This window comes from Siphateles boraxobius, unplaced genomic scaffold (assembly GCF_051911475.1).
Source record: "Siphateles boraxobius isolate OS27281-9 unplaced genomic scaffold, OSU_SipBor_1 9, whole genome shotgun sequence".
In the NCBI taxonomy this organism is placed as follows: Eukaryota; Metazoa; Chordata; class Actinopteri; order Cypriniformes; family Leuciscidae; genus Siphateles; species Siphateles boraxobius.
Window position 1 is genome coordinate 2,958,689 of NW_027509219.1, and position 25,411 is coordinate 2,984,099.

The following is a 25,411-nucleotide window of genomic DNA, read 5'->3' on the forward strand; positions in this document are numbered from 1 at the left end:
CTATAAATAGCACTCAGAAATAATAAATACCAGCATTGTTTTTCTCATTATCCTAGTTCTGCTTTTTATAAATAAATAGGAAAATAAATATATATGGTAAAATATACTGTTTGTTTTAAATAGGCAAAAATCGACAAAAATAATGTTGTATCATCAAAGAGGATTGACTAGCAGGTAATTTGATGTCACAGCTTCGAACTATCTCTTCTCTATTAATAGAACAACACTTGGAGATCACAGACAAAAGGTGGCATGATAATTTTTTCAAAGGAAAAGGTTGGTCCTTCCTTTTGTGATCAGGTGACCCTGAGGGCATATGGCCCATACTTCCTGGTGTGGGAATGAGTTTCTGATTGGATAGGACAAGAAAAAGGGCAGGAGGAACGTTTGAGGAGAGAATCAAACCGGTCTGGCAAGTTTTACTTTCTCCTTAACTCAAACATGCGTGCACCATCAGCCCTGCTTGCTTTCTGCTCTCTGACACACACTGAAGACATTGACTGCTGACTGCATTCAGTCTCTGTCCTGACTCAAACTTTACAATTAAAGAGGAATCCATTGCTGTTGAGTTTAGTGAGGCAACCACAGGTATGTGTTTGGTTTTGTGCGTGTGAATGTGTGTCAATGCTATCTATACCTTTAAACAATGAGGCTAACATACACTTTACCGCTTCACTCTGTTATCTACTTGTGTCTTTCTAAATCCCTGTAACTGTTGTTTTGACTTGTTTAGACGTAATCCTGGATCATGTAGAGACATGCCGTATCCTGTACCTGGAATCTGTAAGTTAGATCTGGTTCCATTTATTCTTGTTGACCTTGTTTTTTCTTGCCTTAAGGGATTGTTTTCATATTTACTTTATCTCGAATTATAACCAGTTATAAACTGGTAGAAATATAGGGAGAGTGGGGTCAGAAAGATAAACTGATTGATGGAGAATATGGGAGAGCAGAGACGATGCGAACAATGTACAGATTGTAAAAGACGGGAAAGGATAGAGCATGAAGTGCACTTTACCCTTAGGTGGAGCACTGGCTGTTATGTTCAAGGAATGCTAACGTTTCGTCAATGAGCTGGTGAAAGTATCTTCAGTTCATTGATAAAAGCTGCTGTCTGTCACAAACTGCTGTCATTTATTAACAAAATTGAGGGGAACAAATCCAGTCTGAAACAAAAAGTCCCTTGAGTTAACCAGTGACTTCAGTGTCACATTTCTCCCAGAGGTCACATTCCTAGTGGGCATGTATCTATCACAATCTTGGATGAATGTTTTCATATCAGTCACAATGTTTTGCTAAATGGAGTCGCACTGAAATACGTCTTTAGCGTGATTTACAGTTATTTAAGAAAGTATTCAATTAAAAAATCAATTAAGTGAATGTTAGTTTCATCGATATTCTAGAAGAAAGTGGAAGGCTTTTAGCCACTGCTAATGGAGTCTGAGAATGGCTTCATAATGGTTTCAACTCATACTGGAACATACATCAGCAGTCTAAAGAGCTCATTAGTTTTGTTTGCTAAAGCTAGTATGACCATTACTATTGCTTCATATACTTTGGGTTAGGGATTTGATCAAACCCCAAGTATTTAATTTAGAAGCATAACTCACCCTGCACTGTTTGTTCTTCGACCATGAATGACATCTGTAATAGTGCAATTATTTTTCTAAGCAATTAAACTCATTTTGCATGTGATAAAACTGGTGGGGGAAAAATTCCATAGACTTATTTAAGGAAGGACTGGAGACATATGTAGAGACCAGAATATCATATTTCACTTTTCAACACATCAGGCCAAACGGTTTCTGGCACTGAGTCATGGCGTCTATTCTGATCTGGGTTTGTTGACACTGTTGTGCTGCAAAATCAGGATTTGATCACAAATTACTAATGCCTGGTACACATTGTATGATTTTGGGCTGTCCCAGACGAAAGATGACCAATCATGGCGATTTCTGTGGTCGCGGCTCCTAAACGTCATACACTGAGAGAAGTTTAAAGACGGCCATTGTCACAGTCTTGCCAAAGTTAGCCTGTGATCATTTTCTGACAGTGTTAGAAATTCAGCATGATCATCAGTGTGTTTGCTGCTAAGACCTACGTCTACTGACTAGCCAATACAAATCCAACATGAAATGGCGTATTGATCAACTCGACATGGCGCTAAAACTTAAAACTACTTACCTCAAGCTCCATTTGCAAGCTTTTCCCTAGCCATGACCGCGTCCATATTCTTCTCTTTCGCTTCATCCTCTTTTTTTCAGCGCACATAAAAACCACAATTGCCAAAGTCAATTCATCTTGTTCTATTTGTTTACCATGAGCGCATGCTGATGACGTTTATTCTTCTATACTAATTTAAGTCGTAGCCTACGATTCAATAGGTGTCATCATCGTACAGTCTACATACATGTTGTACAGATTTGTAATGATCTTATAGCACTGCCGAAATCACACAGTCTGTATAGCAGGTATAAAACGGTTCAACTTATACAGTTCTCTTATCCTGAGATTAGCAATCCATGCTTAGAAATCTGTGGGAGAGATTATATCATACCATACTGAATCATGTTCTAATAGAACCGTTACTCATCAGAACCGTTAGGGCTATAGAAAATATATAATTTCTATTTTGTTTACAGAAAATGTTTGCTGTGCTTTGTAGGGTTGCACAATTTGGCCAAAATTGTATGATCATTTTTGATCCTTATGAATCCTTGTATATCAATATGATTCCTTTACTCAGTTTAAAGTTGTGCTATATATGAAGTGTTCATAAATGGCTGAGAGTATTGAGTATTGAGAGTATTCTCCATTTAAACTAAGTTTTATATACACTACCTTCTCTGGGCTTACAGCGAGTGACTGTTTACTGTGTGTGTATATTAGCAATGTTAATTGTTTGCTATTGGGCTCTGAGGAAACAGTGCTTGATGTCAGACTTAACAATTAAATAGAGACTTGGGGGTGGGTTTGGGCCAGTAAGAAACCACCCAAAACGCTTCGCAACAATCTTGCCACTCTTTAGCAACTGCATAGCAATGCACTGGCAACCAACCCACAATGCCCTAGAATTGTGGTTGTTGACTTGTGCAGTCAAGCACCACTCCCATTATCCTCGGCAAATGTACTTTATGAAACCATTACAATGTTGTTAAGTGTGTGTGCTGTCAGTAATAAACAGTAGGCTGTCTAGTATGATGTCTAACCAGACTTTGCCATTGTCTGTTTGTCATAATCATTTCTGTTCCCCCAGGTATCCAGAGTGTTAATGTGGAAGTATACTGGCAATAAGTCCATTCATCTACTTCGAAGCAAACCAGTGCAGAAAAAAAGAAACCATATAAAACAGCTGAAGTTTTTCATTTCAAAGGATGTCAAATGACGCCGTACAGCCCTCTCCACGGAGAATAATAAGGCTGGCTGTAACTTCTGGCACACCAAGTCGCAACCCAGAGCTCAGTTGTCCAGTCAAATCATCTCCAGGGATACGCAAACCAAGTGCGGTGGAACGTTTGGAAGCAGACAAGGCCAAGTACGTCAAGACTCAACAGGTGGCTTTGAAAAAGCAGCAGCCAATCACTTGTTCCTCCAACAACAGCCAGAGTGGACTAGCTGCTCAACAGCCATCGAGGAAGATCCCTGTAAAACCCGCCAAGTCTGAAACGCCAGCCCTTAACCTGGAACATCTTTGCAAACTGATCGATGGAGTCGGCGATACCACCGTTCCAGTCATTTCTACACAAACCAACTACACTGGGAAAGATCAAGATGCTACAGACCCATGCAAGGCCATCTCTCCAACAAACAGTCCGTTGGAAGAACCTTCTGTCGGGTCAACTTCAAGTCAAGGAAAAGCTGCAGTAGAAGCCTCAGGGGTTAACAGATGTCCTACCATGACGGTGCGGAGAGTCGATGTCAGACCGCAGTTACCTCAAATGAGGATGGCCGGTAGACCACAGCTACAGAACCGCTCACAGGTCCAACTGTCCACGTCGCAGGTCCCGTTAAAACTTCTGCGCATGCTTAGACCATACACACAGCCGAATCAGCAACCAATTGATTTCAAAAGGCTCCACAATGTCACAAACGTCACCCGAGGACCTATTAAACCACCAAACGGTGCTGCACAAACCTCACCTTCTTCTAAATCCCCATCTAGCCCTCTCCCCATAAAACCAAACACAGAACCATTATCGCGTACCTCTCCAACCCAAAATACTCCAACCTCCGTTGCTTCGTTCCTAGCCAAAAATGACATCCAGTCCCCACCATCTCCAGCCATCACTCGGCTCTCCTCAACAAGCTCCAGGAAGCGTCCTTCACTGACGCGCTCAAAGTCCGATGTCAGCGACTGCTTTTCACGAGCCGGGGTAGAGCTCGAGCGCTTCTTTAATTACTGTGGCCTTGACCCATCGGATTTAGAGGAGCTGGGAACACCAGGTTCTGACATTGTGTCCGTTTCACGTCTTCGTAGTGCCAGTGCCCCAGCATCCGAGCGTACAGCTGAGGGTGAAGACGACGAAGAAGAAGCAGCAAAAGATGAACGTCCTGTTTATGGGGTTTCTGTCATTGAGAGAAATGCTCGAGTGATCAAGTGGCTTTATGGAATGCGCCAGGCCAAAGAGAGTCCTAAAGTGGCCAATATGTAACAGACAACAAGGGACTAACAATCACAATTAAGACTGAAATCAAACATGATGCACAAAATGCTTTTTGTGCTTTTCCCATTCAGTATTTTGTCTGTTATCCATATACTTTAGAGTTGTCTAGTTGAATCTACTGTGTTTGTGTGTCATTTATATTAATTTAAGCTTGATGTTCATTAGCATGGCTGTAGCCACCTGTGTTCTCAAACACTGACCATGCTTTCATAGGGTAAACGCCAATAAACCTTTAAGCACAATGTGTTTTTTGCATTGTTGTCTATTACAACAATGATAGGCTGTACTTGACAGGCTGAATCAAATGATGGCAGGGGTTTTAGCAGATATATCCAAAACTGATGCATGCAAAAGATATTTGCCATCCAAAAATATTTTCAAAGTGGACCAATTATTTTTGTGTATTTTGTGTCATTTGATGATAATTTTTTTTTGTACATTTTTTACTTTTTTTTCACTATGTTAAAACTCATTGGTTTATTCTGTCACGTCAGATCTTTATTATAAGAAAGTAGGAAAACTTTGCTTTGGTACACAACATTTTGTACATTAAGGGCCAGATTTACTAACAGCTTGCAACAGCGCAAACCCTCTTTTGGCATTAGAAAACTACTGTCAGGATTTACTAAAGACACGCAGTGAAAAATTAGCGCTGGCATGGACAGTTATTTTTGGACGAGTTTCCCTTTCAGACGCAAAATTTATGGGTGGAGAATATTTAAATGAATCATGGATGGTAATTTACTAAGGTCTGTGCTAGTCAATTTACTGGTATTTTTGCCATTATTTAATGGCCAAAAAAGCAAGTCTTACCCCATTTTGCACCTGTGTTTTCAGTAGATCACCCGCACCCTATTATCAGCGGCTCTGCTAGTTTGTGACCCTATGCTAATTTGCGCTGCTCTTAGGTGCTGTTTACACGACACCGTTTTCAACTAAAAACGTAAAACTTTTATGTGTTTTGGGCATTCATTTACACGACAACAGTCCACGAAACTTATGAAAATGGGGTTCAAAGTTTTTGAAAACGGTCTATCTGTAAACCACAAAAACAGAAATCTCTGAAACCGATGACATCATGCCCACATATTACGTGTTGAATCTATAGAGTTTCATCGCCATCTAATGACCGGCAGCAGAATACAGCGTTTTTAGTCGTTTTCTAAGGTGGCCGAGAAGGGTCACAACACATACAAACGCCACAACAACTACATATTCAGAAAACATCTCCAAATTCAGAAAACACATACAAACACCACAACAACTATATTCAGAAAACAACTTCGTCGATTTCACAACACGTAGGCTACGCTGCAAATATTCACAGCACGAGCAAATAGGGCAACGAACTGCAAACTGCAAAGACACAACGGAAATGTTTCCAGGGGGGCCATAATCAGTGACGGACCCGCATCCATCCGGTTGTCTTCACCATAGACATCATATAGATAGACGCCCTATCGACCGCTACTGCCTATTGGCGTGGACGAGCCGTGGGGCCGCCATCTTAAACCGGTCACCTGCTCCGCTCAGTGTAATCTGTTTGGCAGGTGCAATGAGCTGCCAGCGCATTTAATTAATCATATCTCACTGAATATCGAACTGATTTTCACGCGGGGTTTTTTGCTGCAAAGGTCACACACGTAGCTACGATACAGGACACATTGAATATTTTGTTCACAAAATACAACTAATAGTACGGTAATGTTAAATGTTAAATCTTACTTGTGTAAAGTAATCCCCGAGTGATGGTCCGCCGATTTGAGCAGGAATATGCTGCACAGTGCTCTGGCATCTACTGCTGCTATGCAACGCAAATAGGAGTATGACATGAGTATGACCGGTTTAAGATGGCGGCCGCATTTCTTGCGCCACAGCGGCCAATAGGGCATCTAGTTACTATATGATGTCTATGGTCTTCACACTATCTGAATGTGGGCTTTTGTTGTCTATGGCTACAAGTAATGCATCTATTTAGTGACCAGAAGCGAGCTAGCCAGCTAGTTTTCAGCTAACAACGTTGGCAGAAAGTTTAAAACAATTATCTGCGTGGACTAATACTTTATGGGGGCAATAACTTAATATGTTGAAAACACTCAAAACCACTTCGGTATCCGAGCACATCGACAAGTCTGTCATAATAAAAGAGAAACACTTACCTCTTGTAGCCTCTTATTTGCAGCGTACGTGATGTGAAATCGACGAAGTTGTTTTTTGAATATGTAGTTGTTGTGGCATTTGTATGTGTTTTCTGAATTTGGAGGTGTTTTCTGAAAATGTAGTTGTTGTGGCGTTTGTATGTGTTTTATTAATTTGGAGATGTTTTCTGAATATGTAGTTGTTGTGGCGTTTGTATGTGTTGTGACCCTTCTCGGCCACCGTATTTTCACTGGTCCAGATTTTTACAAAGGTGTCGTCTGTCCGTGGAAAAAACAAGGGGAAAACGTTTTAAGCATATCGCTGTCGTGTAAATGTACCCTTAGTAGATTGCGTTGGTTATGGTAATGATCCGGTTGCGTCTGTGTTCTTTAATTGCAAATTGCTCTAATGCTAATTTTCCCTGTTTAGTAAATCTGGCCGTAAATGCAATGGTACACAACATATTCCAAATATGGAATCCTGCACAAGTGAGCAGATTTGATCTGAGGGGTTTGTCATCAAATGGCAGTCCAAAAACCAGTGTCGTACTGACAAATAGACAGTTTTAGCAAACTTATCTTAACGATTGAGATCTGTAAGACTAAAAAGAATAAAAATGAATTTACCCTGAGCAGTTCTGTATTGCCATTGTATCCTATGTAACAGTTTGGGCTTTTAAAAAAACAAATGCATATGTTTAAACTTGGGTGGTGTCAAAACTGGTATAAAAATAGCATTTAAAAGTATTTGAAGGTCACAACATTTTTCTATTATATTTTCACTTGATCATCATTTCCTGTTATTATAGCCAGGAAAACTAGGGGTGGGGTGTAGTTACTTTTTTAGACCGTAGTTTTGACCTTCTTTGACCCTCTCCGAAGTTCTAGAAAAACATTAACCTTTTCTTGTGCCCAACCTGTGTATCTCTTAATAGTTTGTGGATGGCAAAAGCATCGTTGAGGACAGTCTGCCAGGAACGACAACAACATGAAAACGGATCTCTGTAACACTCCAGTTCATGGGTCACTCTTTTTTTACGAATGAAACTGGGAAGCTTTGGTTTGCAAGGCCAGATTCACAACCTGTGGACCTGACTGTAGCTGAATTACTTTATAGCTTGACAAACTACAGTTTCAAATTAACTTCTCCAACACTGAATAAAACTAATTCATAGTAGTTGGTCCAACATAAATCTCTCCATGTGATGCATACAATAATGTATGCCATCCATTTTGCAGTGTTGTTCAAATTCTAAACAATTTCATTCCCTATATAGTGCAATCTTTTAACTCTAACCTTTTTTTTTTTTTACTCTCAACAGATAACATTTACCTAACAAATGAAAGTTGATCATGAAAATTGGACTGAAAATATGTTTTTCATTCAATTCGATGTTCAACAACTTGCCAGCAGCGTCTCTTATTTCAGTGTGCTGTTCCCGTGGGAGGATCAGTGAAGTTGTGACCTTCCACTTCAGGATTCAGATTGACTAGTTTCACTCTTCTCTTCTTAGGAATAGGCACTAGTGTGTGAGTATAAAATCAGTTATGATTTAAGACTAAAAACAACAGACCACCAAAAATCAGGCCGAAAGCAGAGGTGGACAAAGTACACAACTTCCTTACTTGAGAGAAAGTACAGATACTACTGGTTAAATATTACTCTGTTACAAATAAAAGTTGTAGGCTAAATACTTATTTTTGATTAAGTAAAGAATATCTGTTTTGAAAAGTACTTAAGTATCAAAAGTAAAAATGTCAATGCATTGTTTTATTATTGTAATACTTACAGTATCTTATGCCTCTGGAACAACCTAGTGAATACACCTACCAGTTAGTAGTATCTGTGGAATTAAAGCTTTTAGAATGTTATAAAACCTGTACAAATTAAACAACTGAATTGAGAAAAAAAGACAGCCATAATCATCTTTTTTATTTTTTTATTTAACACTCCTACCACCCCAACAAAAGAAGTAGACTACACATCTATGTGCATCCCTTTATGCACATTTGAATCAAGTGGTCTGTAAAAATCCAACCTGCTTTAGAACCTATCTACACAACCATAGCTGTATAATTGCCCAACAGCAATACTGCTTTAAGTCAAGTCACATTTATTTATATAGCGCTTTTTACAATACAGATTGTTTCAAAGCAGCTTTACAGAGATAACAGGAAAATAATGCAACAAAGTTTGTTTCCAGAAGAAAATGGCGTCACAGTCCAGCTTAAGTACGTACAGTGATCTTTCATTTTTGTTGTAAAAAAGTTATTAATAGTTCATTTATACATATGTGACCCTGGACCACAAAACCAGTCACAAGGGTCAGTTATTTGAAATTGAGATACATCATCTAAACCTTGTTAGGATATGACCATATTTGACCGTGATACAACAATACAACGAAAATCTTAGAGTGCAAAACAATCGAAACATTGAGAAAATAACCTTTAAAGTTGTCCATTTGTGTTCGCGATTTTGCTGCATTCACTCACAAAAATAAATGTTTTATATATTTATGGTAGGACATTTACAAAATATCTTCATGGAACATGATCCTTACTTAATATTCTAATTATTTTTGGCATAAAAGAAAATTCTATAATTTTGACCTGTACAATGTATTGTTGGCTATTGCCACAAATAGAAGCCAATTTGGCCAATTCATTCTGGCCAATGAACAAACCGTGTATGATTATGATTCAGGCAGAATTACAGGTGGGAACAATCAGAATATTATGCCGTTCTATCTGGTTGAATATTGGAGTCACGCCGGTATGGAGACGAGTTTGTTGAGGATCAGTGTCGATGGCTGTCGTGTCGATGAGGCCTTCACAGGGGAGAGTCAAGTTGACACAATCTCTGCTGAAACATCAGGGATGCATTGTGGTCGTGTCTAGGTGCAGGTTCTCCATCTGATCCAGCTGATTACAGTAAACCTCGGAATAATCAGAAAGACTAACATTAGCATAGATACCATTCTTCTTATGATGTAGCGAGTACATTGGTGTTATAGGAAGTGTTCCCGGTTCCGGCTGACCTAATTTATGCAGCCTAATAATCATTTAACTGATTTGAATAATAGGAATGTATAATTTTGTGTATGGCAGGTTAAAGAGATGTGTTTTAGTCTAGATTTAAACTGACAGTGTGTCTGGTTCCCCGGACAATGTTAGGAAGACTCTTCCAGAGTTTTGGTGCTAAATAGGAAAAGGATCTACCGCCAGCAGTTGATTTTGATATTCTAGGTATTATCAACTGGCCGGAATTTTGAGATCGCAATAGACATATATCACAATAGTGCTTTGTAAGTAATCATGAATATTTTAAAATGTATACGATGTTTAATAGGGAGCCAATGCAATTTTGACAGAATCGAGCTAATATGGTCATACTTCCTAGTTCTGGTAAGAACTCGAGCGGCTGCGTTTTGGACCAGCTGTAGTTTGTTTATTATGCGTGCAGGGCAACCACCATAAGAGCATTACAATAATTTACTAACTAACTTTAACTAACTGTTCTGCATTTTTCATTGAGAGCATATGACGTAATTTAGATATATTTTTAAGATGGAAGAATGCAGTTTTACAGATGCTAGAAACGTGGCTTTCAAATGAAAGATTGGCAGCCGTCAAGTGCTAGACAGTATTCTAGGTTAGTTCGTGTGGAGGTTTTTGGTCCAATCATTATAAACCGTTTTTTTTTTTCAGAATTAAGTAGTAGGAAATTACAAGTCATCCAAATTTTTATATCAGCTATGCATTCCGTTAATTTCTTGAATTGGCAAGTTTCGTCGGGGCGTGAAGAGATATAGAGCTGAGTATCATCGGCATATCAGTGAAAACTAATTCCATGTTTCCTAATGATATCTCCTAACGGTAGCATGTAAAGAGTGAACAGCAACGGTCCTAGTACTGAGCCGTGTGGTACTCCATACTGAACTTGTGATCGATAAGACATCTCTTCATTTACTGCTACAAACTGATAACGGTCAGATAACAGTAAACCAGAAAGACCTATAGTATCTGCCATGAATGAGCACACTGTGATCTGTCTTCGTCTATTTTGCCACCAGTTGATTAGTGTTCAAAGAAAGTGATGGGAAATAAAGTGATGGGAAATCGCCGAACATCACGACACGACACGTGACCCTACAAGAGTGATTACTAATAGGCTGTCTGTCTCCAATCAAGTTTTAGAGATGAAGAAAAAGCATCCCCTGACTGAAATTACTACTTTCTACTCAAGGACCTTGACAGAAATGCAGTGGAATAAAAAGTATGATATTTGTTTTTCAAATGTAGTGAAGTTACAGTAAAAAGTTTCCAGAAAAAAAAAACACTCAAGTAAAATACAGATACTCAAAAAGTATACTTAAGGACAGTATTCAAGTAAATGTACTTTGTTACTGTCCACCTCTGGCCGAAAGAGGGCACAATCAACACAGCGCTGACCGCAGTGTGTCGACTTCTACAACACAGTGTTGTACCACTGATGAACATGGTAACCGAAAAAGATAAGAGAGTCAAGAGACTCGGGTGAGAAAAGACTCTCGGGTAAGTTCTTTTTAACAAGGTATTTTGTAACACACTCATATGTTGTGGATACAGAGAATACCTCCTTTAAACATTTGTATGCTTTTTCATTTTTAAGAGGCCAATGTCTCTCTCTCCGTTGCTCTTTCTGTGTCTTCACAATAAGGTGAGGCGTCCCCTCTCAAAGCTGTGTTATGCAGTAGGTGGTGTACCATATCAGATGAACAACATTGCTATGGGTCTTTCTCTACATATCTTCCTGTTGAATGTAGTGCAGGTAAGAATGACATCTGCATTTTCTCACCTTTGGCTGAATTATAGTCCAAAGATTAATGCTTTATATTGTCAAATTAATCTGTATTGCACTATCCCCTTCATGTTCATTTGCATTTGCCTAATAACTCAAAATCCTTCATTGTTTTCAGTTTAAAGTCACCATGAAACCAAAATTGACAGTTCAAAATTGACAGAAATATTTATTATAAATGATTTATCCGTTCACATAATTTTATTTTAAATTAACTTGCCTTTCCAATCTTTATTCACCCACCCTCTTGCAGTGACATCTCTTCTCTGATGATGCGTTTAGTGGTTGCCAGGGCGGGACAAGCTGTCACTCACATGAGATCCACCAATAGCAAACCACAACCATCCAATCAATTCCTAATGGAAAAATCCAGTCTCGTCATACATTTTTTTTCCTGCTCGTTTCAGTTGGATTTACTACACAATAGGAAAGAAAAGACTATCGGAGCTTCCATTTCATGCCGATTGTAAAGTCAACATGAAACAGCATTCACTGTCAATTTAATTTAATTTCTATTTGAAAAAGGATATTCAATTTTAATATTTGATATTAATCCGGAATTGATTGGATCGTTTAAGTGGCCAATACCAGAATTGCTAAAACAATACCAAAAAAGCTACTTTGTTATTTGTTCCAATTATTCAAAAAAAGCGACATCAGAGGCGAGTCAGTACATTGTGATGGAAGATCACAAAAACAAACTTTTTTTCTTCTTTGGAATAATCAAGGAAGTTTATTATACATAAAGTAATTTATAAGAAAATGGAAAAATATATGTCCATTTCACACTTCTATGAACCTCCAAAAAATAATATAACATCTGTTATAACATAATGAATTTGTTGCTTTCAAAAAAAAAATGAGTCAGACAATTATTGCTACTTTTGAATGCCAACAATGGAGAAAAACACTTTCTGGATCCAGAATGTTTGGCACCTTATAGTCTTGACCTACAGTAAGCACAATAAGACCAGCAAAGAGCTCTATGTAAATAAATCCATTTTCATATCGGTTAACTGTAACTGCTTTGTCAACTAAAGTTATGTCTAAGTTTTTTGAATAGAGTCATTTAATCTCAACAATCTTATCTCTGACATGGAAAATATGCAATCCCCATATTTACCCTCATTTCTCTCTGTTTTGCTCTTGTGGTGTTCAGATGGAGGCATTTTCTGTTTCTGTTCATCATAGACACCCTCGTCGACTATCTAGTGAGCAGGAGTAGGTGGACCCAAATCGCCAAGCTCCTCCCATGGTGGGTGGTAAGATAAGAGGTGGATTTTGTGACATGAGTGGTACTGTATATTTTAATTAAATATTACCTAGTTTTATGTTAAAAAATATTATTTTTAGTGGATTCAGTATTTAATAATGTACTTGCAGAGGAGAGTGCTGCTTGTGTGGCAGGGAAAAATTCCAGATTTTATTTTCTCCATTAAATTAATGTAAAATATTTTAGGCTGATAATTTTTTATTTAATATTTTGTATTTTTAGGGGATTTTACGGTACTAAATTATATTTATGGAATAGTTATGATCCATTTATTAGCTGTTAACCAGACCTTAACTTAAACTGTTGTAAATCTTGAATGCTTTGGAGACTTAAGGTTTAAGTTTGGTCTCTTTTCAAAGAAGACACTAGGCAGATTATTCCAGAAGTGAAGAAAAAGAGTTTAAGTAGAAGTTTAAGTTTATCATTATGAAAATGCATAAAGATACTATTTTAAATTTTTTATATGAAATATATAGTTAAAACATGTTTTACTCTAAAACTGTGAGAAAATCAAAGCCATAAATCTAAACAAGTTGTGTTTCAAATTTAAGGTTCATATCTCAAAAAATTTGCTTTCAGTAAGATTTTGTTTGGGCGCAGAATTCCAAACGTTTCCACTTGATGAAATTCGCTTCCCATTAGTTTTCAATAGTTTCCAATGTGGTCAAGTGTGACCATATCTTTTCAGGACTATTTAACCTTTTAGAATCATGTCCATTATTTTTAAATTATGGAAAACAGCGTTCAAATCATCCAAGGCCCTGTCCCAAATGGCACACTCCGGACTTGTGGACTTCCTCAGAGTCCACACTTCGGTGACGTCATGTAGTGCAGACCTATAAGGCCCTTAGTGCGAGTCCGCGAGGGAGCATTGAGAGGTTTTTTTGGGACAGACTCGATCGTCACGCCGGAAACAGGAAGAAGGTCTCAGCTCAGACGTCGAAGCTGAATAAACTTAAAGGTCATCTCATCAGTCCCTTTATTAGAAAAATATCACAAATATCATTAATAAAAATTACAGTCTTTAGCATCGAGAACAGGATTTATTTTATTTTCCCAAATCTTATGTCCATGTGAACTACACAGCCAGCTTTTACAGTTCTATAATTGTAAAAGCCACCTGGGATTTAGAATAGATGTCATGGTTATGTAAATGATCAATACAGTTGTACATAATAATATATAATGTTCAATTTTAACACAAAATTAAAATGTAAATGAGTTTAAGAAAAATGTATAGGTTTCAATATTCATACTACGTTTATATGACTCAGTAAAGCCATGACATTCGGTTCTATTTATGTAATGAATCATAATGCGATCGGATTATTTAACAAGCTATTATTATGTTTGAGATATCAACCACTGGTCGATAATGTTTGTATAAACTGTAAGTAACCACTGGTAAAATGTACGCCTATATCATAAAGCCATGTTAACAGTCCGTGAGCGAAATCTCCTCCCATCCGTTTTCTGATTGGCATTTCGCAAGGATTCCTGGGTAGTTAAAGTGCGTGGAGCCTGCATCTATGCGGGCTTCGCGGAAGACCGCTTCAAGGGTACAAAGGGGGCGATGCTGAGCACACTTCAGAGCGTTAAAATGCTAAATGGGACGGCCTACGGACTCGTAGACTCGGCGAGCACGCGCAATTTACAAAAGACCGAAAGTCCGCATGAAGTGCGCCATTTGGGACAGGGCCCAAGTGAACCAAAGTGAACTATGTTAATCGAACCCGAAAAAATGCTAGTGTGAAAGCAACCCTAGTCACCTTATAGAGGTTTACCCTGCTATAGTTTACTTCTGTGATTCAAATGTGAAAAAAGTCCATTTAGAACTTTACAATAAATAAATTACTGAATTATTCATGTAAATGCATTAGCAAAAATAGCTTGACATTTATGCTTTTAAACCCTCTGGCCTGCTTGACTGCTGAGCTTCCAGAGTAAGTGCACTACTGTATGCGCATTTCCTGTTTGTTTTTACACTGACGTATGAGTCATAATTACTGTCTATGACAATGAACATTATATAGTACAGATGTTGTTCATAGACTCTTCAATTCAAGTGTTGAGAATGGAATGGTTGTAAAGTGCCTGTTATAAGTTTCCTGTACATGCAAGAAATCAGAAAAATGGTTTATAAGGCTTCTTGATATGACTTATCTGTGTCTTCCTGCGTCAGAGAAGTGCTGTCATTGCCACCGGTCATTCTTCCTGTGGTTTAAACCCCACAATACAGTGAGCTCAGCGTTCAGAGTGACCTGGTACCTAACCATCAGCTGAGACTTTCATGAGTGTATGACTTCCTTTCTTATTCTATCAATCTCTAACATATGCCTTGTCCTTTCCCCATGTGATGATTACTGGCTCAGAAAAAGCTTTTTATGTAATAGGCAAATTAGCCAACTCCCATTAGCACCACTCTTGTGTTCATTATTGAGGTCAAATGTCTGTTACATCACACAGCTACCCCCGCATGTCTTTCATGTGCTGTGCGCTTTCTTGACTTCTTCAAAGTGAACGTTATGCTTCCTGCAGTCCTACAGTGTTCCATATACATCCCTCAACATGTTTCTGGGAGGAGATCAACAAGACAGAGAGAACATTTCAAGCACTCGAACGTCAGCATTACAAAATCGAATTCTGTCATCATTTACTCACCCTCATGTTGTTTCAAACTTGATGTTTTTTCCATGGAACACAAATGGAGAAATTCTGAAGAAATATTATGGAAAGTGGGCATTCTTCACAAATTCATATTTTGAGTTCCCAGGAAGAATCAAAGAAATTCATACGGGTTGAAACAACATGAGGGTGCATTTTCCTTTTTTTCTATTTTATCAAATGTTTGTTTGTGCTACATGCTAATGTTAAACTGTTGCAGTTAACTGAAACAAACTGTTGAAAATCTTTTTCATTAATTCAAATAAAGCCGAAATAAAAATAAATACATTTTACATTAGATTACATTTAGACAAACTTAAAATATGTAATTAAAATTAGATGTTTGCCAACTAAATAAAATAAAATAAAGTTGAAGTAATAAAAAAATTACTAAAACTATAATAAAAATACAGCTAAATAGAAATATTTGTTTAAAAAAAACTTGTCAAATGCACAACAACATTACTAAGACAAGTAATAGATAGAAAATATTAAAATAAAATACAATATAATTGTATAAATACAATGAAAGTAACTGCTACGTTTTTTTAAAAGAAAAATGGTTTTTCATTTAATGCATAAAGGATGCATTAAATTGATCAAAAGTGACAGTATAGACATTTAAAATGTTTCAAAAGATTAGAAATAAATGCTATTCTTTTGTACTTTCTATTATACTATCATTGACCAAAGAGCCAAGGTTTCCACAAAATTATTAAGGAGCGCCACTGTTTTCAACATTGATAATAATAAGAAATGTTTCTTGAGCAGCAAATCAGCATATTAGAATGATTTCTGAAGCATCATGTGACACTGAAGACTGGAGTAATGATGCTGAAAATTCAGCTATGATCGCAGGAATAAATTACTTTTTAAATATGTATTCAAATGGAAAACAGTTGTTTTAACTTGTAAACATATTTCACAATATTACAGTTTTTATTGTATTTTAAATCAAATAAATGCAACCTAGGTGAGCAAAAGACACTTCTTTCGAATGCAATACCTAACACTGTTGAGAACTGATGCCATTCAAAATAGGACTCAGTGGTTTGCAGCAGATTTGGGGCACAGAGTTGCAACCTAGATAGATTATTCCAAATCAGCCCCTTACAATGTTCCATTTTGGTTAGAATCCTGTCTTATAAGGCATCTGCCCATTTAGGCAGTAGCAGCTCACTAAATTTTGGAACAGGGCCATTATAATCTATTATTACACTGCCAAGACTGAAAAAACAGACCTAATCCCTGTCGCAGGATGTGTACGATAGCGTTTCACAGAGCAATAGTTTGTATTATCGGTTGTTGTAAGGTTGTGTGCACATCTGTCTCACCCTATTTCTGTCTCACTATTCGGGCTGAGTGTGGAGGCGTTAGCTATGCTGATGGAGACCGTGATTCAGGGTCAGGTGCTGTGGGTGTATAACAAAGACAGAGATCAAGCCTGTCTGAACGAGGACCTAGAACCGGACCTCCCACACAGCACAGCGCTGCACAAAACCATATCACACTAACACCTACACACCACACTGTGAAATACTGTGTAGGGCAACTGTTCAGACGTTACTCAGGTGTTTTAACATTCATAATTAGTGGCATTTGCTAAGGAAAGCTTAGCTTGTAATGCTAAGGGATTTGAACAAAGCCATAAAGTATTTAACTTTGGGCTGTAATTTTTGGGTCTGTTTAGTGTGTGCAATTACACAATTACTATCTTTTTAACAGAATTTCTATAGGTAGTTTTTAGCCTCAGGGACAGTTAGTCTATGAGACCATGTGAAAATACACACTCTGACTAACATGTAATCCAACTTTCAATTTTTGTAATCTAGCTAAAACATTGTTTGAAAACACAGTTAAAAAGTTCCTTATAGGAGTACATTTTAGTGCCACACTTTCATTGGGGAGGTCTTAGTAATGCCCCTGTAATTTGCACCCTGAGTCTGTTTGCATATACAGTACACTTACATATATGTCTGTGTTTCCCAACAGAGGAATGCCTTCTTGATTTCAGCACTATAGTGCACTCGTCTTTGTTTTTTGTATGGTGTTGTTCCTGGGGGTCAAAGAACAAAAACTTGTGCCGTACATTTGTGTAAAATTATTTCATTTTTTTAAAGCCGTGGTCAAGCTAGACTTTGAGCACCCAAAATTTCTACATACACTGAAATTGTCGCAAAATGAAGTCAGTAATATTCGCCATATATTGCCTAAAGAATGTAAAAATATGTAATCCACTCCACTTTACTGCAACACTGCAGATTTCAAGTTCTTTAAAAGGCCTTTGTACATTAAAATATCCAATAACCACTAAAACAATGTTGTATATGTTGCTGACTTGTGTACTTATATTATCTCAAATGTTTCCACGAGAAATCAGCTATTTTAACCAGTCTAAAAAAGTAGGGTTATGTAAGGAATAACTGACAATGGGCTGTTTATAAAAATAATGCACACCCGAGGTGGTAATGCGGCCACGAAGCGGAGAGTGCATTAACTTTTAATAATTCAACATCTCAGAGTCAATTATTCCGTATATAAACTGACACCTCAAAACATTGTTCAGAATCAGATGATTTATTCAAGATCAGATGATTTATTCAAGATCAGATGATGTATTCAAGACATTAGTCAGGTTTTTGTAAAACTCTTCACTTTGGTGTGTAGGAGTAATTTCTTACGCATCTAATCCCAAACGTCGCTAATTCCAAAAGGTAATTTTAGAGCTAGTAATGGAGGCTTGCGCCACTAATAGCAGACTAATGCAGTTATGAGAGAGCGAGAGAGAGAGAGAGATAGAGAGAGAGAGAGAGAGAGAGAGAGAGAGTTATCAGGCGTGTGTGTGTCTGTGCGTCTCCCAGCAGTGTTAAGCAGCAGTGCCTCTAGTACTACTAATAGCGAAATTGTAAGTTTATCTGCTCCAAGAACAGCGCTGTTATTACTTCGCTAGTGAGAAATGTCATGTAGCTTTTAATTTGTTAAACTATTTTACTGATAAAATCATCGGAGCAGCACTGACAACATGTTTCTGTGCGAGTGGAAATCATTTGGCGTAGTGATATGGAACTGCCAGGAACTATTTTAGCCGCACGTTTCCCTGAAAATAATTGCACACCATAGATCATTTGTCAACCAATCAGATTCAAGCGTTCAACAGCCCTGTAGTATAAAACATAACTTTCAACATTCCAATATATTTTTAGTATGATAGTTTTGACCAAGTAAAACAGCGCTGCATTGCCACACAATTTAAATTCGGCAAATAAAGTAACCTGTATAAGTAGTAATTCAGCATTCGCGGCTATTTCATTAAAATTAGATAAAATAATGTGAATTTAAGTGCCTAAATGTAACTGTAACAAAGTTCAAGTTCAGGGAAGGAGGAGGTGGAGGTGGACATTAATCCTAAAATCAACATAAGCAACAAAACAAAAGGAGTGGCAGTGGCCGACTGCAGCGTATAAGCATAATAAAAGCCACAAGGTAAAAGGTTCCAGGCTCTCGGCCCCGCCCTTCACCCCTCAGTAATGTTAATAAAACTTTAATAACTTAAGCTCATAACAATTCCCGTCGGATTGCTTTCCATCAGCTGTGGAGGTGAAGATGACAACTCCCATGATTCCACGCTCATTCATGGCACCATCAAGCTACGCCTTTGATATAGTTTTAAATAAGTGACCCCAAGCGGCAAAACTTACATACTGTGCCTTTAATTCAGCTAAAAGGTCACCCTAGGGTATATCAATCTTTGGTGACACTTTAGATCAAGGTCCAATTCTCACTATTAACTAACTATAACTACGACTTTTCCCTTAATAAACTCCTAATTACTGCTTATAATTATTTTGTGAGGTAGTTGTTAAATGTAGGTATTAGGTAGGACTAGGAATGTAGAATAAATTCATGCAGATTAAGACATTAATATGTCCTTTAGAAGTACTAATAAACAGCCAATATCCTAGTAATATGCATCCTAATAAGCAACTAGTTAATAGTGAGAACTGGATTATGTGTTACCCAATCTTCTATTGGTCTTCATGTGATACAAATTCGCAGGTCAGAATTCAACAATCTTGAACTTTGGAACGCAGTGAAGAGTATAAAGAGCAGCTTGAGCTTGTGTTTCCTGTCTCTTACATTTGTATGCATACTGAAAAGTGTAGTGTGACCACGCCTTAATTTCAAGGAATGTTTTGTTTAATTTTTTTGTTTTGTTTTGCATGATTCCTTGATCATCAACATTTAATAATAGTAACTTTATGGCAGACTACATTTTAAACAAGTTTGTGAGCCAAACAATATGTTTTTGAACTGTAGGGAATTTATTGTTTACGAATAAAATCCCACCAAACTAGCTCTTAACTCTATACCAGTTCAGTGTCTAATTTCATTGCTGATGTAATGATGTATTGTTGTATCTCACTTTGGCTTCTGTAGGGCCTCACAGTGTTCACATGCACACTACATACAGTACCTGAACGCTTTAAAGAAGCTCACTGGCCATCTGTCATACCAATGTCTGGTCCTCGGCTTCCTCTTCTCCACATTAGCTTTTCAGATTGGATCCTAATTAACCTATAAAGTAAATGGAAAATCAGAACTAGAACAAAAATATCATGTTGACATGCAATCATATCAAGAGTATTTGATTGAAATTGTATGTGTTAAATAATAAAAACCTACATTCTGTATTGTATAAATCGATTCGTAAGTATGGCCGCAACCATATCAGTGTTAATGTGGCAGATGACACTAGTGAAGCTGAGCAAGAAAACTGCACTTTTTATAGGTCTACCTGTACGTTCCCTCTGATGGTGATGGTGAGGAGACCATACACAATGATTCTGGTGACATATAGTGATCTATCTATATGTTCTTTGCCTGTGTTTCTCCATAGCTCCTCATAGCCAGAGAACTTTCCAGTGTACATGGTCATGTGTGTTTTGGTTGGAGCTAGTTTAGCTGCACAGTTCATGTTACCATGGCGAGTAACAATTCCTTACCTAACCAAGGCGAGTAACAAGTAAAAGACCTTCATGCTGTTCATCTCTCCTAATCAGGCCAGCATCCTCCACCATGGAGAGTTTAGCACTTGCCGATTTATCAGCAAATCTTACTTTAAAGGGTTAGTTCACCCATTAATTACTCACCCTCATCATGCCAATCCAAACCCGTAAGACCTTCGTTCATCTTCTGAACACAAATTAAGATATTTTTGATGAAATCAGAACCAGGATTTAATCAACCAGCCATAGGCAGCAACGTCATTGCAACTTTCAAGGCCATTGCAACTTTTCAAAATAGTAAAGACAACGTTAAAATAGTCCACGAGACTACAGTGGTTCAACCTTAAATGTTATCAAGTGACGAGCATACTTTTTATGCACAAAAAAAACCCCACACAAAAATAACGACTTTATTCAACAATTTCTTTTCTTCGGTGTCATTCTCCTACGCTGTTGTTGATGTAGTGTAAACAGTCCAGCGCTTCCGGGTTGTACGTCAGAATGTCGCCTCACTATTCATACTTCGCAGTCACGTGATGGATACTTGGCGGGCAACAAACGCTGACAAAATGGCCATTACTACAATCAATTATATAGTGAGGCTATTTTGTTTCCATAGCACATAAACAAAACGTTTAATGACACTAATAACATTAAAAACAATACAATTACTAAATATTAATAATATCACTAAAATGATATAGGCCTAAAAACAGTCTTTAGTTCACGAACAGCACAACTCTGCCATCTGTGAAAATCAAAAGCAGCTTCAAAAACTTGTTTAAAGAGAAATATTCTTCAAATTTTTTACTCTAATTTTTTATTTATTAATGTAGGTCCACAAGAGAAATATTAAGCCAGTAAATTAAGATAGTCGTCGCTATACCGTTATATCCATCGTCGTCTATGAGAGAACGTGGCGTTAATGCAGCGACAGATGCTGAAAGCTCAGTCCGTTTCTACTTTCACTTTCAGGGAATGAGCGGGTTTACATGCAGGTTCTTAACCCGATTATGCTGAATAATATTGCATCCAATCGCACAACAACTATCTGGCATGTCGTTAACACTTCAAAACACCAACTTTTGTATATTAAAACTGGCGACGTCCTGGCAAGATCCTTGATTAGTTTACTGGGTTTCGCTGCTAAAGAACGACGTTCTTGCCCGCCAGCCAGTACTTGTGACGTCACGTGCAAAGTATGAATTGGCCGATGCTGGTCACGAGAGCAGCACAACGCATGTGTGTGATGCTGACGCAGGAGCCGGCCAATAGTGAGGCGACGTTCTGACGAACAACCCGGAAGCGCTGGACTGTGTTTACTACGTGAATAGCGTAGGAGAAGGATGTGGAAGAGAAGAGATATTGAATAATATCGTTTAGTTGTTTATTGCTTATAAAAAGTATTCTCGTCGCTTCATAACATTAAGGTTGAACCACTGTAGCCACATGTACTATTTTAACAATGTCTTTACTACCTTTCTGGGCCTTGAAAGTGGTAATGATATCGGATTTTATCAAAAATATTTTCATTTGCGTTCCGAAGATGACCAAAGGTCTAACGGGTTTGGTAGGACATGAGGGCGATTAATTAATGACATACATTCATTTTTTTGGGTGAACTAACCCTTTAATACTATGCTGGACAAGACATTGCCGTCACTTTTGCTAATCTCAATACTTTTGAGGGAAAATGTCCACTTCTTTTGATGTTTGTCAAATGTCAGTTAAATGACTTTCAATCAATCACTGAACCTAATCGAGAGGTCATATAATGCTAAGGCAAGTATCTGTTACTATTGCTCTCAGTTAAGGAGTAGTAACTATAAGAATATGGATCAATAAAACTTTGCAAATTTTTGCCTGAATCTATACATTTATGCAAAATGTTTTAGAATGCAATTCATACAAACAATTTCTTGAATACACCTTTATGATGTGCAAAATTGTACCTTTTTCTTTATCTTGAACACTTATCTGTCATCAGCCAGATCGGCACTCCTTGTGCTAAGGATAAATCAATGATTACTCAAATCTTGTTGAGGTGAGGTGTGCTATTCCTTTTATAAGCAAACAGACGTACAATCTTGTCTGCCGAGTGATAAAATGGATGACAAAATCTCATAGATTTAGACACAAGTAGAGATCAGAATATTATATAGAATGTCACTGGAGGGTCTGAACTTGGGCCAGTAAGCAAAAGCAACACCCTAGAAACCACACCAAAACCACTACCACTACTAAAAACCAATCAGGACACCCTAACAAACACATAGCCTAAACACTTTTGGTGGTTGTGAATTTTGCACCATCTAGTTTGGTCAGGTCAATACTTCCAGATGTAGTGGACGAGTTTGCTGTTCAGACCCCCTCCTGCAGGGGCCCGGGACCTGGAGCCCTAGTTTGTTTCATGCTCGAGGTTTTGCATCAAGCTCGGAGGATGTCTGTCTGCTGGCATCTCCACCGTGACACTGCAGTGAGTCAGCACTCGCTCTCTCCGAGCTAATGTAAAGCCTGATTTAATGTGGCAGTCTGTCAGTTCTTAAAAACATTGTGGACTCTGGGCCTACATTCAAGTACAATTGTTCACGCTCTATGTCCTGCAAGTTTTTAAATACTGTCAGGCAAGAATGTTTCAGCAAAACAAAATCATGCTTCTGTTTGCAGTCGTTCAGCCCTTTTTATGGAAGTCCGAAATGTTCACATTGAGCAATGTTTTTTGCTGAAGCTTTACAGGATATAAAGCAGGTGCATGTAGTCATGCGGATGGAGTGATCTTGGCACTGAAACTGCTTTTGGTCCCAATACCAATCACCTTTTGCTGGTGGGTTTAGTGTTTTTCTATCTGTACCCAATCAATGAAGCAGATCAGAAGAAGATTCAGCAAGATCTCGGACACACAAGGTAAGATGTAGTGTCGTCCAATGTCTACCCAGAACGTTTTGCTAACGTTCCCATAAAGTTATGAAAACATTATTTCTTATTCTATTATTATTTCTGAATGTTCTCTGAATGTTTAAAACTTCCACGTGTCGGAAACGAAACGCGTTACGAATCTGAATTTCCGCCCTGAATCTTCCTCAGCGCTTGATGCACTGTGATATGAAGAGGAACAATGGCGTTGGCTTTTCCAATCAATTCCAGCGGGAGTCCTCATGTTTTCGAAGTGCAGAAGAGTGAATTTGCAGTGTCGACAACACGAACAAAACTCTACAAGGCTTCAGCTGCAACTAAAGTGTTTGAGGGCGGGTCGAAGTAGACGTTGTTCGAGGGCAGCCAATGAAGACCATAGGCTGGAAAGTGGAATTGTGCAAATTTGTTACATTGTAACAGGAAGTGAGACTGGAATTGCTGATTACTTGTTTCGGCAGTTCAGAATCAATTCTTTCTTTTAGGAGACAATAACTTTAATCGCCGTACCATACACTTTCATTTTTAAAACTTTGCTTTACATTTACATTTTTAAAAGCTTTTACATTTACAAACAGCTATATAACACACTGCATGAAAAGTTTTTTTTGACAAAACATAATGGGGGCAAAACATGCTCCGTGAACGACGTATTAATAATGTTTTTGTGGGAACATTTGAAGAACATTATTAAAGACCAGGTAACTTTGAACAAACATTTTATTTACGTAACTGGTAGAATGTTTGTTTAGAACTTTCAGTGAACCTTGCCAGAATGTTAGCTAAAGTTCTGAGAACGTTACCTGTTAGTGGAGTAAATCTGATTAGATTTATTAATGTGTTCTTTACTTTTTTTAGGTCTAACTGTGCCACACTTGGGTCCAGTCAGAGTTTCATCTTCCAATCAAAGCCTAGAATAACATCACATCTTTATGCAAACAAATCTGTCTCTCAAGCAAACAATTCTTAAAAATCATCTCCTCAATAACATTGCAACACAAGTGCTGTTTTACATGTCAAGATTTCGAGTTTCAAGTCAACAAACCGATTTAATAAATCTAGAGCTTACCCAAAATCATCACAACAACATAAGTCAAGTGTGAAATGTCATGAATCAAGGTTGAGTGAAACTCAAGCCACACATAAACTTGCACTAAAGTTTCAAGACAGGTAATGATAGGTCAAAAGTTGCATGGGTGAAGAAGTTTAAAATTGGAGGTTTTTTTTGCATGCAATGCATGCACTTTAAAAGCAAACATGCCTGATTCCCTGATTCGCTGAATTAATTCTGCCTTCTGTGATCTCGTTTTTCACTAGGTGGCGATAATGAAGCGAAAAAAGCGATGAAAATGACGTTGTAAGGGGTGTGGTTTGGAGATGATAAGCTATTAAACATTTTAATTAAATATCAGCACTCGTCTTGTTTACACTGTTGTATAATGAAAAAAAAATGTATAAATGAAAATACACATACAGCTGTAAATGTAATTGAATTTCATTACACTTAGCTAATATTGGTATTTTCCAAATTAATTATGAACAGAACACAACTACCAAATTAATATCAAAGTCCCTTTTAAGTTATTCTATAGTCTTTGTCAATATTTTTATGCTCCTGATGTAGACTAAATAATTTTTAAGGGTAAATATGACGGTTTCGTATGATGCCATTGGGTACTTAAATGGGTAGGACTACTTGTGATGTCAGGTAGGCTAATTATTTGATAATATAACCTTAAATGTTGAAGAAATATGATGATACGATGATATCTTTCATGTAGGCTACCATGATTAATATCTGTTTGCTGTTTCTTTTTTTCTTTTTTCTTTATTTAGCTCTTTCCATTTTTGTCCTATGATTGTGCACGAATTAGTTTACTTGTTTAATACATTGTTGGAAATGTTCTAGATTT

The 25,411-nt window shown here is 37.6% G+C and overlaps 2 protein-coding genes across 2 annotated transcripts; both read left to right on the plus strand.

Annotated features, from left to right (window-relative positions):
* Window positions 1-396: 396 nt before the first annotated feature.
* Window positions 397-4,906, plus strand: fam110a (family with sequence similarity 110 member A). The gene is made up of 3 exons (XM_077222743.1): window positions 397-588; window positions 734-783; window positions 3,257-4,906. The coding sequence occupies exon 3, from the start codon at window positions 3,375-3,377 to the stop codon at window positions 4,650-4,652; it is 1,278 nt and encodes a 425-aa protein (XP_077078858.1). The 5' UTR covers window positions 397-588; window positions 734-783; window positions 3,257-3,374; the 3' UTR covers window positions 4,653-4,906.
* Window positions 4,907-9,500: 4,594 nt separating this feature from the next.
* On the plus strand, window positions 9,501-24,825 carry mfsd2al2 (major facilitator superfamily domain containing 2a-like 2). Its single transcript, XM_077223898.1, is given in 20 exon segments — window positions 9,501-9,521; window positions 11,285-11,341; window positions 11,505-11,615; window positions 12,805-12,827; window positions 12,829-12,907; window positions 15,103-15,197; window positions 15,199-15,214; window positions 15,457-15,539; window positions 16,946-17,077; window positions 17,568-17,600; window positions 17,602-17,658; window positions 20,018-20,048; window positions 20,051-20,175; window positions 20,262-20,396; window positions 20,441-20,566; window positions 22,914-22,971; window positions 22,973-23,064; window positions 23,317-23,405; window positions 23,408-23,492; window positions 24,816-24,825. Coding segments are annotated over 20 exon segments (1,458 nt in total).
* The last annotated feature ends 586 nt before the right edge of the window (window positions 24,826-25,411 follow it).